At 46.4% G+C, this 14,692-nt stretch overlaps 1 protein-coding gene across 2 annotated transcripts in view; it reads right to left on the bottom strand.

The window, feature by feature from the left end:
• PRR14L (proline rich 14 like) overlaps positions 1-14,692 on the bottom strand; it is a 51,351-nt gene that overhangs the window by 2,144 nt on the left and 34,515 nt on the right. Inside the window, exons 6-10 of one of the 2 annotated variants that reach the window (XM_041003939.1) lie at positions 12,705-14,661; positions 8,420-8,491; positions 7,679-7,850; positions 7,006-7,112; positions 2,327-2,398 (exon numbers count right to left, since the gene is read on the bottom strand). In XM_041003939.1, coding sequence (XP_040859873.1) covers positions 2,327-2,398; positions 7,006-7,112; positions 7,679-7,850; positions 8,420-8,491; positions 12,705-14,661 — 2,380 coding nt within the window. Of the gene's footprint in view, positions 1-2,326; positions 2,399-7,005; positions 7,113-7,678; positions 7,851-8,419; positions 8,492-11,894; positions 12,497-12,704; positions 14,662-14,692 lie in introns of those variants that run through there. The other variant, XM_041003938.1, reaches the window with a different exon arrangement.

Genomic DNA, 14,692 nt, shown 5'->3' with positions numbered 1-14,692 from the left:
TATCTGACTTTCCAATAAAGATATGTCAATCTTTTTTTTTTTTAAAGATTTATTTTTATTATTTTTTCATTGCAAAGGCGGATATACAGAGAGGAGAGACAGAGAGGAAGATCTTCCGTCCGATGATTCACTCCCCAAGTGAGCGCAACTGGCCGATACTATGCCGATCCGAAGCCAGGAGCCTCTTCCGGGTCTCCCACACGGGTGCAGGTTCCCAAAGCTTTGGGCCGTCCTCTGCTGCTTTCCCAGGCCACAGGCAGGGAGCTGGAAGGGAAGCGGGGCTGCCGGGATTAGAACCAGCGCCCAAATGGGATCCCAGACGTGCAAGGCGAGGACCTTTAACCACTTGCGCCACCACGCCGGGCCCTATGTCAATCTTAAAAAAAAAAATCTGTGAGTCACAGAAGTTTCTGTTATAAATTCTTTTAACTTTCTGTTTTCTTTTCAGGGGAAAAAAAAATCAGTTATTTTATAACTTATTACAGAACACACACACACACACAGTCACTCCAAAATAACCTGAAGACCGTCTACCATGCTGTAGTATACAATTTACAGTCTGTTGACTTGGGGCACATACTATTTATTATGTTATTTTGAAAAATAGATTGCTTTTTTACTTGAAAATTAAAGAGCAAATGAGCTTCCCCCTGCTGGTTTGCTCCCCACATGAGTGCCAGCGGGCTGCAGCCTGCAGCGGGAAACAAGGAAGTCCTGCACACGTGTGGCAGGCACGCACTCACTCAGTCGTCAGCCCTGCCTCCCAGGGTGTGCATGGTCAGAAAGTTGAACTGGGAGCAGAGCAGGGACCCAAGCCGAGGCACCCTCACGGGAGAAGAGGGCCCCCCACCGCCATCCTCACTGCTGGGTAACTCCCCTTCCTATCGCTTGCCTTTATGCAAACAAAGCAAACCACATACACAAGGCGAACACTGCACCTACTGACAGAAACTTTCAGCTCATGTTTCAGTGGCTGTGTGCATTTATTAATTTATTTAACTTCAATTTTTTATAAGATCTATTTTTTCAGTATTTATTTTTATTGGAAAGGCAGATATACAGAGAGAAGGAGAGACAAAGATCTTTCATCTGCTAGTTCACTCCCTGAGTGGCTGTCAATGGGCAGAGCTGAGCTGAACCTAAGCCAGGAGCCCAGAGCTTCTTGTGGGTCTCCCATGTGAATGCAGGGTCCCAAGGCCTTGGGCCATCCGAGGCGTTATCAGGGCACAAGCAGGGAGCTGGAAGGGAAGTGGAGCAGCTGGGATATAAACTGGTGCCCATATGCGATCTTTGGAGTGCAAGGCAGGCGAGGACTTGAGCCTCTAGGCTACTGTGGTAGGCCCATTAACTTACACATTTAATGGCTACATGAATACTGTTCCATTTTGATGTCGGTTTATAATTTAATAAGCAGCCCTGTAATGAATATTTTGCTGTTTCCAACCTTTTACTATTACTTGTCAATGCTGCAATGGATAGACTTGTAGAATACATTAGAATATTTGTACAAAATTGTCGGATAAAATCCTAAAACTCTCCTGCTAGATCCTTCATGCTATAGGCACTGCTCTGAAGTACAATTGCTCAAAAGTGGCCAAGTGAAACTGTTTCTGTATCTGGGTTTCTAAGCATGTCTGAAGGTCAATGATTCAGTTCCCAAAGAAGTTAGCACGTTTGGTAAAAACACAAGTAAAAGCAAGCAAACAAAAAAAGTTTTTGGTATTTCTTTCCTTTCTTACTGATACTCAAGTGGTGGGAAGGAAATGTACGAATTCTGATAGTGGTAAAACAGCACTGTCGGGAACACATCCAGTGGGGCAGCTGGGACAGCAGAGGCTCCAGCACAGAGGAGGCGGAGGGCTTCTCAGCCCCAGTGAGTCCTTGGACGCACGCTCGTGCTGCCCCGCTACGTGGCCAACATCTGTGCTTAGCTAGCCAGTTATCCTAGATTAAAGCAGTGCAACTCATCAGTATCTCACACCAAATGGTGCCTGGACCCTGGTGCCTTGCTAGTTCTCCTGCAACTCCCTGCTTACACACACATGTGACACGAGCTGTGTATCAAACATGGCCATAGTAACCCATGTCCGAGCTGAACTATGTCTGAAGTGTCACTTTGCTGAATGTATATAAACTGGAAGCCTGGAAATAAACTCTGTCGGTTGCCCAAGAGAACGCTGTCCTCCATTTCTTTTTGGTTGCATCTCCTCCCCAGGAACCCCCAGGTAAATTTGCACGGCACATCAATTCTGTCTGAAGTGAAAGGAGTAGAGACTCACATCAACCACTTCGTAATTCTCCTTTTTTCTCAGCATCATGTGCTTACCTGTTTGCTGGAGGAGACTTGTAATTCTTGTTGGTATATATTTCTTCTAAACTAAACTCTTTCTTCTTTAGCCTGAAAGGATAAAATAGCAAATTTTTATTTCCATTCTTTTACTTTTAAGCAGAAACAATACGTACTTACGGGATTCAGTTCATTCAAATTTACTGGGAACATATTGGGTATTTTTATTTTTTATATTCATTTTTATTGCAAAGTCAGATTTTTACAGAGAGGAGAGACAAGAGAGGAAGATCTTCCATCCAATGATTCATTCCCCAAGTGGCCACAATGGCCAGAGCTGAGCTGATCCACAGCCAGAAGCCAGGAGCTTCTTTTGGGTCTCCAACACGGGTACAGGGTCCAAGGCCCTGGGCCATCCTCGACTACTCTCCCAGGCCACAAGCAGGGAGCCAGATGGGAAGTGGGGCAGCTGGGATTAGAACTGGCACCCATATGGGATCCCGGAGCATTCAAGATGAGGACTTCAGCTGTTAGGCTATTGTGCCGTGACAGGACCCATATTAGTATTACTATTCATTATGACTATATAACTTCTTTTTATTTATTTATTTTCTTTCTTAATGTTTTTCTTTACTTGGCTGGTCTTCTTATTACTTCCATCAGGGTTGAAATTCCTACCCTTTTAGAGGCTGGCAAGATATTTATCTATTTTAAAGATTTATTTTTATTTTATTACAAAGGCAGATATACAGAGAGAAGAGAGAGATCTTCTGTCTGCTGATTTATTCCCCAAGTGGCTGCAACAGCTGGAGCAGAGCCGTTGAAGCCAGGAGTCAGGTACAGGGTCCCAAGGCTTTGGGGCATTCTCTACTACTTTCGCAGCCCACAAGCAGGGAGCTGGATGGGAAATGGAGCAGCTGGGATATGAACTGGCATCCATATGGGATCCTGATATGTGCAAGGTGAGGATTTAGCCACTAGGCTATTGTGCGAGGCATTTTTCTTTTTTGAAAAAAATATTTTTATTGGAAAGGCAGATATACAGAGAGGAGAGACAGAGAGGAAGATCTTCCGTGCGATGATTCACTCCCCAAGTGAGCGCAACGGCCATGCTATGCCGATCCGAAGCCAGGAGCCTGGGTCTCCCACGTGGGTGCAAGGTCCCAAGGCTTTGGGCCGTCCTCGACTGCTTTCCCAGGCCACAGGCAGGGAGCTGGAAGGGAAGCGGGGCTGCCGGGATTAGAACCGGTGCCCATATGGGATCTCAGGTGTGCAAGGTGAGGACCTTAACCACTGCGCCACCGCGCCGGGCGCATTAAGACTTTTAATGAGCACACTTAGCTTACAAATTGAAGTTAACATTTTCTATCCTTTTCCCAAATGATACAAGGTCTTTAGAACTTTAAGGTCCAATCAACATTTTCGCAAGTTATTTTTGTGATACTCTGTCTTCATTTTTATCTTACACTTTATTGAAGAAATTAGGCCATTTGGCCAGACTTTTATCTTTGTAAAATTTAAGAGAAATTTTATTTATGTGAAATAGGAGAGTGAGGTAGAGAAAAAATTCCATCTGCTTTTCCACTTCCCAAATACCCACAGAGGTCAAAGTTTAGCCCGGCTAAAACCAGCAGGTGCAACTCAATCCAGGTCTCCCACATGGAGGTTGGGTAGGGAGCCAAGTTCCTGAGCCATTATCTGCTGTAGCCTCGAGAGCAGAAAGGTGCGGTGGAAAATGTAAACCTAGGATCCCACTGACACCACGTACATGTCCACAAAGCTCCCACGCCAAGCGTCTGCCTCCACATTCCCTTCATGTGGCCTCACAGTGTCATTTAATATGTCATTGGGGTCTAAATATATGGGAAGTACTCTATTTTACATAAAGTGCCAACTAAATGTTAAACTGTCTTTAGAAGCAAGACTTTCAGGTGGTGTATATTAAATAAATGCCCAAAAAAGTTCACAGAAAGTGGAATTTAAAAAGCAGGTTGTTTCATTAAACATTTTTTTTTTTAAATCTATGAGTTCAAAATATGCAGGGCTGGCGTGATGCATCAACTCGGTAGTCCCTCAAGTGCCAGTGCCCCTTATGCACACCAGTTTGTGTCCCAGCTGCACCTCTCTTTAATCCAGCTCCCTGCCTGTGGCCTGGGAAAGCAGTGGAGGATGGCTCAAAGACCTGGGACCCCGCACCCGTGTGGGAGACCCAGAAGAAGCTCCTAGTTAGATCCTGGTATCACATTGGCTCAGCTCTGGCCATTGCGGCCATTTAGGCAGTGAACCAGCAAATGGAAGAGCTTTCTCTCCATGTCGTTCTTTCCTCTGTAAATCTGCCTTTCCAATGAGAATAAATGATTCTTATTTAAAAAATGCATTTCCACCAATCTTTTGAAGACCTTTCCACCCTTGCAACCTCATGGGACATAATCTAAATTGTCAAGTTTTCTGACAGTCTATCATTCCTTTCCATTCACCAGGCAGGAGCCAGAGGCAGAGTCAATACGGCCTACATGGTAAAAGCAGTGAATTAACACCCCAACTGCCTCCAAAGATGGCCAATGGGTTCTTATTTTGGCAAACGCTCACGAGGCACTATGGGTTTGTACACATGGCTCATGTACCGACTCCTCTGGAGATTCATCTGAAAGTATATGAAAAATGCACTGCTGGAATAATGGAAATACAAATTAGAATCCCAACGATGCATAATCTCACTCCGATTAGAATGGCTTTCATTAAAGAAAATGGAACTCTTACATAGCAGTGGTGCAAGCAATGATAAAGTAGTACAGGGCCTGGCACGGTAGCCTAGAGGCTAAAGTCTTCGCCTTGCACACACCAGGATCCCATATGGGTGTGGGCTTGTGCTTCTCATCCAGCTCCCTCCTTGTGTCCTGGGTAAGCAAGTGAGGACGGCCCAAAGCCTTGGGACCCTGCACCTGCAGAGGAGACCCAGAGGAAGCTTCCTGGCTTCGGATCGGATTGGCTCTATCCGTTGCGGCTGCTTGGGGAGTGAAACAACGTATGGAAAATCTTCCTCTCTGTGTTTCTCCTCCTCTCTGTGTATTTGACTTTTCAATAAAAATAAATAAATCTTGGGCCTGACGTGGTAGCTCAGCAGCTAAAGTCCTCGTCTTGCATGAGTTTGGATCCCACATGGATGCCAGTTCTAACCCTGGTGGCTGTTTCCTGTACAGTTACCTGCTTGTGGCCTGGGAAAGCAGTTGAGGATGGCCCAAAGTCTTGGGACCCTGCACCTGCATGGAAGACCTGCAGGAGGTTCCAGGCTCTTGGCTTCGGATTGGCTTAGCTCCGGCCATCGAGGTCACCTGTGAAGTAACTCAGGCGACAGAAGATCTTCCTTTCTGTCTCTCCTTCTCTCTGTAAATCTGAATTTCCAACTAAAAAAAAAAAAAACATATATGTTCTATGATTTAGTTCTCAATGTTTTAGATACTTTAATAAAGATTTGTTTTAATTGGAAAGGCAGGTTTACGGACAGAAGGAGAGATATATCTTCCATTTGCTGTTCATTTCCCAAATGGCTGCAATGGCTAGAGCTGAGCCATCCCAAAACCAGGACCCAGAAGCTTCTTCTGGGTTTCCCACATGGATGCAGGGTTCCATGGTTGTAGGCCATCCTCTGTTGTTTTCCCAATCAGGGCAGGGAGCAGGATGGGAAGTGGAGTAGCCAGAATATGAACTGGTGCCCATAAGCGATCTCAATGCTTAGAAGGTTAAGCATTTATCTGCTGGGTCCAGATCACTTTCTTAAAATTTAAGTTAACATATTTTCTTGAATTAGAAAAGAAAAAGGTTAGGAGGAAAGATGTAATGCAGTTGAATAACAAACTGGTCTTGCTAGGGCTGGCACTGCAGCACAGCACTTTAAGCCTTCACCCGCAGTCTTAACATCCTATATGGAAGTCAGTTCAATTCCTGGCTGTTGTACTTCCTGTCCAGCTTCCTTCCTTCTTTTTTTCCTTTTAAGATTTTACTTATTTTTATTGTAAAAGGCACATTTGCAGAGAAGGAGAAACAGAGGAATATCTTCCATTCACTGGTTCACTCCCCAAATGGTTACAATGACCAAAGCTGAGCTGATCTGACACTGGGTGCCAGGAGCCTCTTCTGGGTCTCCTATGTGGGTGCATGGGGCATTCTCTGCTGCCTTTCCAGGCTATCAACAGGTTGGAAGATTGGAAGCAGAATAACCTGGACATGATCTGGCACTGATATGGAATGCTGGCACTAGCAGACAGAGGATCAGCAGGCTGATCTACCGTGTTGTGCTCTGGAGATCTTTTTAAAAAATTAAACTCATGACATTTGGCTGCCTTCCTAGTTTGGTAAATAGTTTTGGCTCTGGGTTTGGAGAACCCTGTGACTGACAGGTAAAGTATCAGGTGTGCCTGGGCTGACACTGGAAACGGTCTCAGTATCCTTACCTAAACACGCAACAATTGCTCCCAGTGAGTTGGGAGGGATGAGAGGCATGAGCTGAAGTGCTGTGCACACAAGGACAGCCTAACTCACGCCAGGCACAGCGAGTGCAGTAAGAGTTACTCAGAAAGCACCAAAATATCCTCACACATCGCCAATACTCACCTTGCTAATTCATTCTTGAGGGTAAGATTCCTAGAAGTGCAGTAAACAGTGCAGATGTTATAACTATTTATAGGGTGTTCAAACTCTGTCTCAGAGCAGGGGCTCACCTTTTGGGTCGAGGAAGGCCCATGGGGGTGAGGTTAGGATCTGGTTTAGGAATCGTTTTCCGGATGCGAATCTGCGAGACTTTCTTTAGCCTCTTCTCTGGCTCAGCCTGTGATAAAGGGTTAAGGAAGAAAGATGGTCAAATTCTAAGATATACTAAAATGCATAAACACATCCCTTCTCTTGACACTCAAAGACATTGCCTCATCAGCTTATAGATGATGTCTCTAAGAGGTTTTTGACAAATTCCCTTTTCTATTCCTGCTGTGCTTTCCACATTGGCTCCCATCATACTATTAAAACGGTATTGTATGTTTGGTTCTAGATAATGAGATAATAAATGTCTATCACTGTTGGTAAATGTTACCAAAATTCAACAAAATTATCATCCATTCAAATGTCATTATTTCCTAATCTTTTAATGAAAAAGATCCATAGTCCAATTTTCTAAACACTGTTTTATATATATTTGTACTGTATAGATCTGGACAAGTGCAGACTGAGACATCCAATTCTCTGTTACTGGTCAAGCAAAAAAAAAAAAAAAAAAAAAAAAAAAAAAAATTCTAGGCATGGTGTTTAGCCAAGGTAAAAGTTGGTAGGTCAGGACAGTCCAGGGCCGTAAGTCCACGATGGCATCACCACCCCTAGAAACTAGCAGTGTTTGCCACTTACCTCTTTCTGTTCCGGAGGGCTGCTCTGAGGCCGTGGGCAGGCTGCTGGCATCCCATCAAGCTCATCAAATCCAGGAACTGGGAACTCAGAGGATGTAAGCAGGAGCTTGCTGACAGCTGGTTCCGTTACCAAGCAAGACTTTGGTACCAAGGCAGGGAATGAAGGCTCTAACCTAGTGTCACCAAGAGAGAAAAAATCCAACAGGGCTTCACTTTCTACCTCTAGCGTACTCTGAATTACTACCATACAGCTAAAGACTTTCCTTCCGCCCAGGATGATATCTGCAGTCAACCTGTTTCGTAGCTGACTGCCTGACACAGCCTGTGTGCAACAAGCAGAAAACTACAAGGAAAAGATATTTCATTAGGATAGAGCTGCTTCATAGGATAAATGTAAAAGGGGAGGAGACTTTTGAGGGGAGATGACACTTAGTGAACTGAACAAATACCTGATACTCAAGTGAGATCAATCGCATCTACTGACCGAAGCTGGATAGAGGACAGGCCATGAACCAGCGTGAGGGGATAGTTCTGACTCAGTAAACTGGTTAGTGCTTTCCACGTGCTACTCATCATACCACTCTAATCACTACTTGTAATAAAGCACGGGTGAATTTCAGAGATGTGTATCTGAGAAATGTAGATCAGTACATAGTCATGCCATGCTTGACTCACAACTGCCCTCTCAGACACAACACACTCAGGTCACTGTGTGCCATGCCGTTCACCAGTGGGACCTTACCTCGGCTGGCTGCCGCTGGTGCTACGTGTAGCTTCCAAGCCTGGAAGAGGCACATATGGTAACATGGTGTGGCTGAAGTGAAGCAAAAGCAACAGGTTAGCACAGTGGGCAGGAAAGACTGGGATTCTACTGTAGGTACTGGCGTAATTACATCTCAGGGAGACAATAAAGAAACAAACAGATAAATAAATTTTTAAAAACCCCAAATTTATCACCAAATATATGAAAACCTCAGAACCATAAGAATTATACTAATATGGAGTCAAACGGTTATTTTCCAACTTAAAAAAAAAAAGAAAACAAAACAAAACAGCAAGAAAAATGGGATGAAGACTTTGAGTCTCATACCTTCTAACTAATTTAAGTGATTATTATTTTTTAAACATTAAGGATAAAAGTACACTGCTCAGCTCTGTATTAATTCTATTAGAACAAATTTTGCCAGTTATTAGAACTTCACACATACAAAAAAAAAAAATCAGGGAGAAAGCTATTTATTTGCACATACAACATGGCAGTGTCGAAAGCAACAATGAACTGGCTCCTTTGTGATGACGCCCTTATGGGTCCCACAGTAATATTAATCACTTGTAGATGCACTGATCTACGATGCTGGAATGTTTTGTGCCTCTCAAAGCAAAACCAGCAACAATTTCTCCTGAGTTTAGAACACAGCATAGGTTTAGTTAACAAGGTGTTTGTGTGACGCCCATACAATGCATCTCCTCTCAGAAGAAAGAGGAATTTGTTTAACAGCAATGAAATACACAGGCAATTCAGGTTCTAGAATAACATTTAGCACCAACTCAAGCTTCCCTAACAGGTAGAGGAAAAAGTAAGTGAGGCAGGGAAGAATACTGGAAAAGGAGCAAACCAGTCTAGGAAGCAAGGCCTTTGGTTCTTGTTCTAGATCAGTGGACACCCTCGTCAGCTGAGGTAAAGCCATCACCTGCAATGCTGGCTGTGCCATATGGGCAATGGTTTTAATCTCAGGTACTCTACTTCCAATCCAGCTAACTGCTAATGGCTGAAGGAAAAGCAATGAAAGATTGCCCAAGTACTTGGGCTCCTGTACCCATGTGGGAGATATGGAAGAAGTTCCTGGCTTCTGGAATCAGCAGATGGAAGAGTCTCCTCTCTCTGCCTCTCCAATTCTGACTTCCAAATAAATAAATATTTAGAAACTCCAATGGTTTAGAGGTAAAAGCCGTGGGCCCCACACACACAGCAGAGAGCAATAAGTCAGTGACATGTCATTACCATACTAGAAGACTAAAAGCAGTACACCATCTTTTAAAATCCCATGAACCATTCCAACTGTGTTTTGTGGCTGCCTTATTTGTTACCCATACCAGTGTGCCAGCATAGTTGCCTATGTGTGTGTGTGTGTGTGTGTGTGTGTGTGTGTGTGTGTTTGTGTGTGTGTTTAAAGATATGTGAGGAAAATGGGGAACACTGGGCCATTACAAGCCACTCAAGCCCCCGGGCGGGGTGGGGTTGCATATTGTGGAAAGGGATCTGAGGACGTACTGGAGTGAGAGCATGTTTGGCAGGGGAAGAATGACTTCTAGGGACTTCCATGGACTGGATCACTGCAATCAGGTAGGTGAGGGAGCTGAGATGGAGTGGTTTTAGAGGGGGGAAACTGGAAGGCATGTCTGAATCAGGCTGAGGCACCTGCCCACATGGCAGACCTAGGCTGGACTAAATAGCATCACTTGCTGCCCACTGGCACACATTAAGTTGGGGCTAGGAGTCATGCCTGGCTGGACTAGGCCACAGCACCTGCCTGTGAGTTTCGAAGCAAGGGTTAAGCCTTGTCAGGCTGGGCTGCAGCACCCACTAGAATGCAAAAGAACTGATCTAGAGGCAGATTCTATAGGGAACTTTTGGGCTCACCTCTGTTGGAGTGCAGTACCTGTTGGTCTGCTTGGGGAGATGGGAATGGTGAAAGGCTGAACCATGCCGTGCCAGTGCAGTTCCCAACAGCACCTGCAAAGGCTGGGACTGAGGGTAGACCACGATAAGATACGTCCCGGCCCCCTGCCAGTGCATGTGGCATCCAGGGTTGGGAACAAGCCTGGAAGGAGAACTTGGGAACCCCCTGCTATATCTCCTCCTGGGGGCCACAATAGTCCTGGAGATGGGCCTGGCCAAACAAGAACGCACAGCATTCCTCAGCAGCTGTGTGAGCGGAGTATGAGGCAAACTGGTCTGGGCTGGACCACAATATCTGCTGGCATGAGTGGCAGCCAGGCCAAGGTATGGGCTGTGCCTGGTTGGGCCATGCCAGGCTAAGTCAAATCACTTGCCAACATGTGCCAGACCTGGTGTGGGAATGGGCCTGGTAGGGAACTTTGCATACTTCCCCACTAGACTGCAGCTCAGAGCTACAACTGGGAGCAGACTGGCCTAAGCAAGACTGCAGCACTTGTCTGCACGCATATCGGCTGGGCGGGGGCAGGCCAGACTGGGATAGTGACGTTTCAGTACCCAGTGGTGCTTGCGAGAGCTAGTGGGACAAGTCAGGCTGGGACACAGCATCCGCTGGTTCACATGAGAGTCGGGTCAGGGGGTGGCCTAGGCTGTAGCACTCACTGGTGGAAGCCAGAATGGGTGCAGGCCAACTAGTTGGGTTGCAGCACCCACGGGCATATGCAAGATCCACTGTTGTCCTCCATCACCGGGTGCTGAGGCAGTTTGATAGCAAGGAGGAGCCCTTCCCTCACTGTAGACACAGGAGAAAAAAAAAAAATTGAAACATTTGTCTCAACTACCTTCCCTCTGTACCTCAACTCCTCCCATCCTAGAGACTTGAACGGGTGTGCATCTCTCTCAACTATGTAAACAACATTAAGAATAAAAAAAGAAAAATTCATTTATGGAGTTTTTTTTTTTTTAAGCTAAGATGCATAGGGAACTACAAAATATGTAACAGTTTTTTAATTGTCACTTAGGATGATTCCATACAGGGTCTCCCCCAGGCTGTTTGGATATTCGGGGGATTTTTGCTGCTGCTGTTTAATTTTTTTCAACTATAACAACAGTTAGAGGGCAAATGCAGAAATTTTAATGTTTTGTTATCCAAAGAAGCAGAAATAGGAAGGCTCACTGGCCTGGCCCCATCTCAGCTGCTGGGAAATTTGGGGAGTCAATCAGTGGGTAGATGATGTCTCTGTGTGTCTCTGTTTGCCAAATAAAGTCAAAGTATAAAAATAAAAAACAGTTAAGGACTTGGCGTGGCAGGTACTAAAGTCCTCACCCTGCACACACCGGGATCCCACATGGGAGCTGGTTTTAATCCTGGCAGCCCCACTTCCCATCCAGTTCCCTGCTTGTGGCCTGGGAAAGCAGCGGAGGAGGCCTAAAGCCTTGAGACTATATCACCCACATGGGAGACCCGGAAGAGGTTTTGGGCTCCTGGCTTTGAATTGGCACAGCTCCGGCTATTGCAGCCGCTTGGGGAGTGAATCAGCAAACGGAAGAGCTTCTCTCTATATCTGACTTTCCAATAAAAAAATTAATAAAACAAATAAATAAATTTAAAAGGCAGATGTTCATAAGCTAGATTTAGTTGCAGTTACACAATATTCAATATTTTTCATACATCAAATACTGAATTACATAATGGATATATAATGCTTTGTGAACAAGGTATAATTACTTTCAGTCTTAGGCTTTTAATGGGTACTTGTTTCTTTCAAAGTGGGGGTGGGGGAGCAAGAAAAGACATTCAGAAGACTTGACAGTACAAAGAATGAAATGGAGAGAAAAAGCATAGTACAAAACAGAAGAGTAGATCCTGCTGGAATATCAGTGGGAGAGGACCGACATGGTCCACATTTAAGAATTACCATTGCAGGGCAGGGGTTTGGTACAAGCCAGGAGACCGCTCGGGATACCCTCAGTCTGTACTGCAGTCCATGTTCTGCTCCCGACTTCAGCTCCCAGCTAACGTGCACCTGGGAGGCAGCATGTGTTCACATACCTAGCTGGGTCCCTAGTATCCGCACGGGAGACCCAGATGGAGTTCCTGGCTTCCAGCTTCCGGGGGACTCAACCCAGGCTCTTTGCCAGCTTTGGGGAAGGAACCAGCAGACAGATGAGAGATCTTTCTGTCTTTCTGCCTCTTTGATAAATCAGCTAAGCAAACTATTTTTAGAAAAGAATGTTGTTGCATTTGCTCAGCAGCGGGCTAGCAAGGTAAAACAGAAAATGCAGACATACAAACAGAACGATAGCAGGGGCATTTGCACGAGACTGGAGACAGGTTTTATTTTCTTACCTGTTTGTGGTGTCCAGATTCAGGAGCTCCTGGCTGGGAGTGGGATGAAGAGCAGAGATTTCCAAGGAGCAGGCAGAAGGTCCGTGCTGGCTCCAGATGGATAGCACCCTGCCCACTGAGTAGGGCAGGGAGCAGAAGACTTTGTTGGCTATGGAGGCTGGGGACCGCAACCCCTTCAAGCCCTGTGTAAACTGGGTCATGAAGAACCTCTGCACAGTCGGCATGTGACTGGAGAAGCTCCGTTTTTTGGTCCAGATTCGGTAACATCCTGGGGAACAAAGTGCTAGGAGCGTGTGAAGGCCAAGGACAGAGCAGTCTGCACTGGTCTTGACTAGGGCAGTCCCTCTGTAGTCCTGGGGAGGAGATGGAGACTGTGGAGGAGCCTGAGTGTGTGCCTGACCGTGGAGGCCAGTGTCGTCCCTGAACATGGCTGTCCCAGGGCAACTGTGGGACAAGAACAGAGAAAAGGCCCACTTGGGAGGTGGCGACGGGCAATGGACAGCCGCTCCTGAGGTGAGCCTGGCTGGAGCACAGTGCTCCGGGAAAGTCCTTGAGGACTCAGCCATGCAGTCTGAGTGGAAGGATACTGGGAAGATTTTGGAGCCAAACAGCAGCGATGGCATCTCGTGGCTCACATCTATGAAGCTCATTTTCATGGAATCGAGAGAATAAAGTGCCAAGGACTTACTGCTGGGCCTCTTATCCCACGCACCAGCTGCGAGATACACATTCAGCGGCATTGTATTGCAGGAAAAGCCATCCAGGAGCCTTTTGTATCGGGGCCGCTTGTAGCTTTTGGCGCTTGGAAGAAGCTCAAAGGAGCATCGCCGATACCGTGTAAGTTTCTGGGGCTTCGTGGCTGGCACAAGTCTGGAGGCAAGGACGGACAGCTTGTTTAGTAAAGCTGATTCTTTGGTAGGCTTCCTAAAATTCAGGCTCCTCAAGGGATGGCACGGAGTAGCCTTCCGCTTTGGTATGTGACTCACCAAGCTCTGGGGAGGAACGGGGTCAGGTTCTGATCGCATCGGTACAGACACAGCGCAGGAACTGAGAAGTCTGTAGGCTTTTGTGGGGATGGGATCAGAGGAACCCTTTAGTAAGGCAGAACTTCTTGCTTTACTGATCTTTCTCCCCACAACGACTGGCTCTTGAAAAGATACTTTCTTACACGTTCGATGGGGCTGCTTCTTCACTGGAAGCATCCCTTTCTCACGGGATGTGCTCCCAAAGGCACCGCGTAGCTGATCACACCCAGCAGCACTGGGATCTTGCACTCTCTGGGGGTCACCAGGGAGGCAAGGGCCTGTGCTCAACTCAGTGTCCTGCACTGGATGACGTAAGCTTTCCTCCTCTGGGCCTTTCAACTTCTGAATCTGTGCAGCAGTGTCACCCTTGGCCGGCTCTGCTCTGCTGACAACTTTTGTCAAGGCATCCCTGTCTTGGTTGGCCTCGGGCTGGTTTCTGTCTTGTGCCTCATTTGCGGAAGCAGCAGATGATGAGCATGGTTCTAAGGCTTCTTTCTGGCGGCTATGCTCCTCTTCCTTCTGCCGCACACAGCCCGACAGGGCCTTAATTTGTTGTTTGCCAGCATCACCAGGCCTCTTCCGGCATGTACAGGTCCGAAAGGCCTTGTGCATAGCACCGCCGCCAACCCCAACACGTTTTCTGGTACTCATCCCAGACTCCTCCCCAGCAGTTAAGCGACCCCGCGGTTTACTCTGATGTTCTTCAGTTTCTTTGTTAGCTTCCGTTTGCGCTGTCACAGGCAAATGTCTAGGACACTCTCTGCCAGCATTCTTCTCCAGGCTGATGTGTGTGCCGTCTCGCTCACTACAGTGACTCCCACCCCTGGGGAGGCCTTCCTTTGCCTCTTGCAGGGCTGTGCAGACCTTCTGGTTTTCCTCATCTTCTGGCTTAAGAATGTCTTTCAGGTCAGCTTCTTCACTGTTAACATTTGCTTCTGAATTTTCTTGAGCAGACACACACAG

The sequence above is a fragment of the Ochotona curzoniae genome, unplaced genomic scaffold, assembly GCF_017591425.1.
Source record: "Ochotona curzoniae isolate NIBS_2020 unplaced genomic scaffold, NIBS_Ocur_1.0 scaffold_274, whole genome shotgun sequence".
Classification (NCBI taxonomy): domain Eukaryota; kingdom Metazoa; phylum Chordata; class Mammalia; order Lagomorpha; family Ochotonidae; genus Ochotona; species Ochotona curzoniae.
This window is presented reverse-complemented; position numbering and strand designations above follow the sequence as displayed.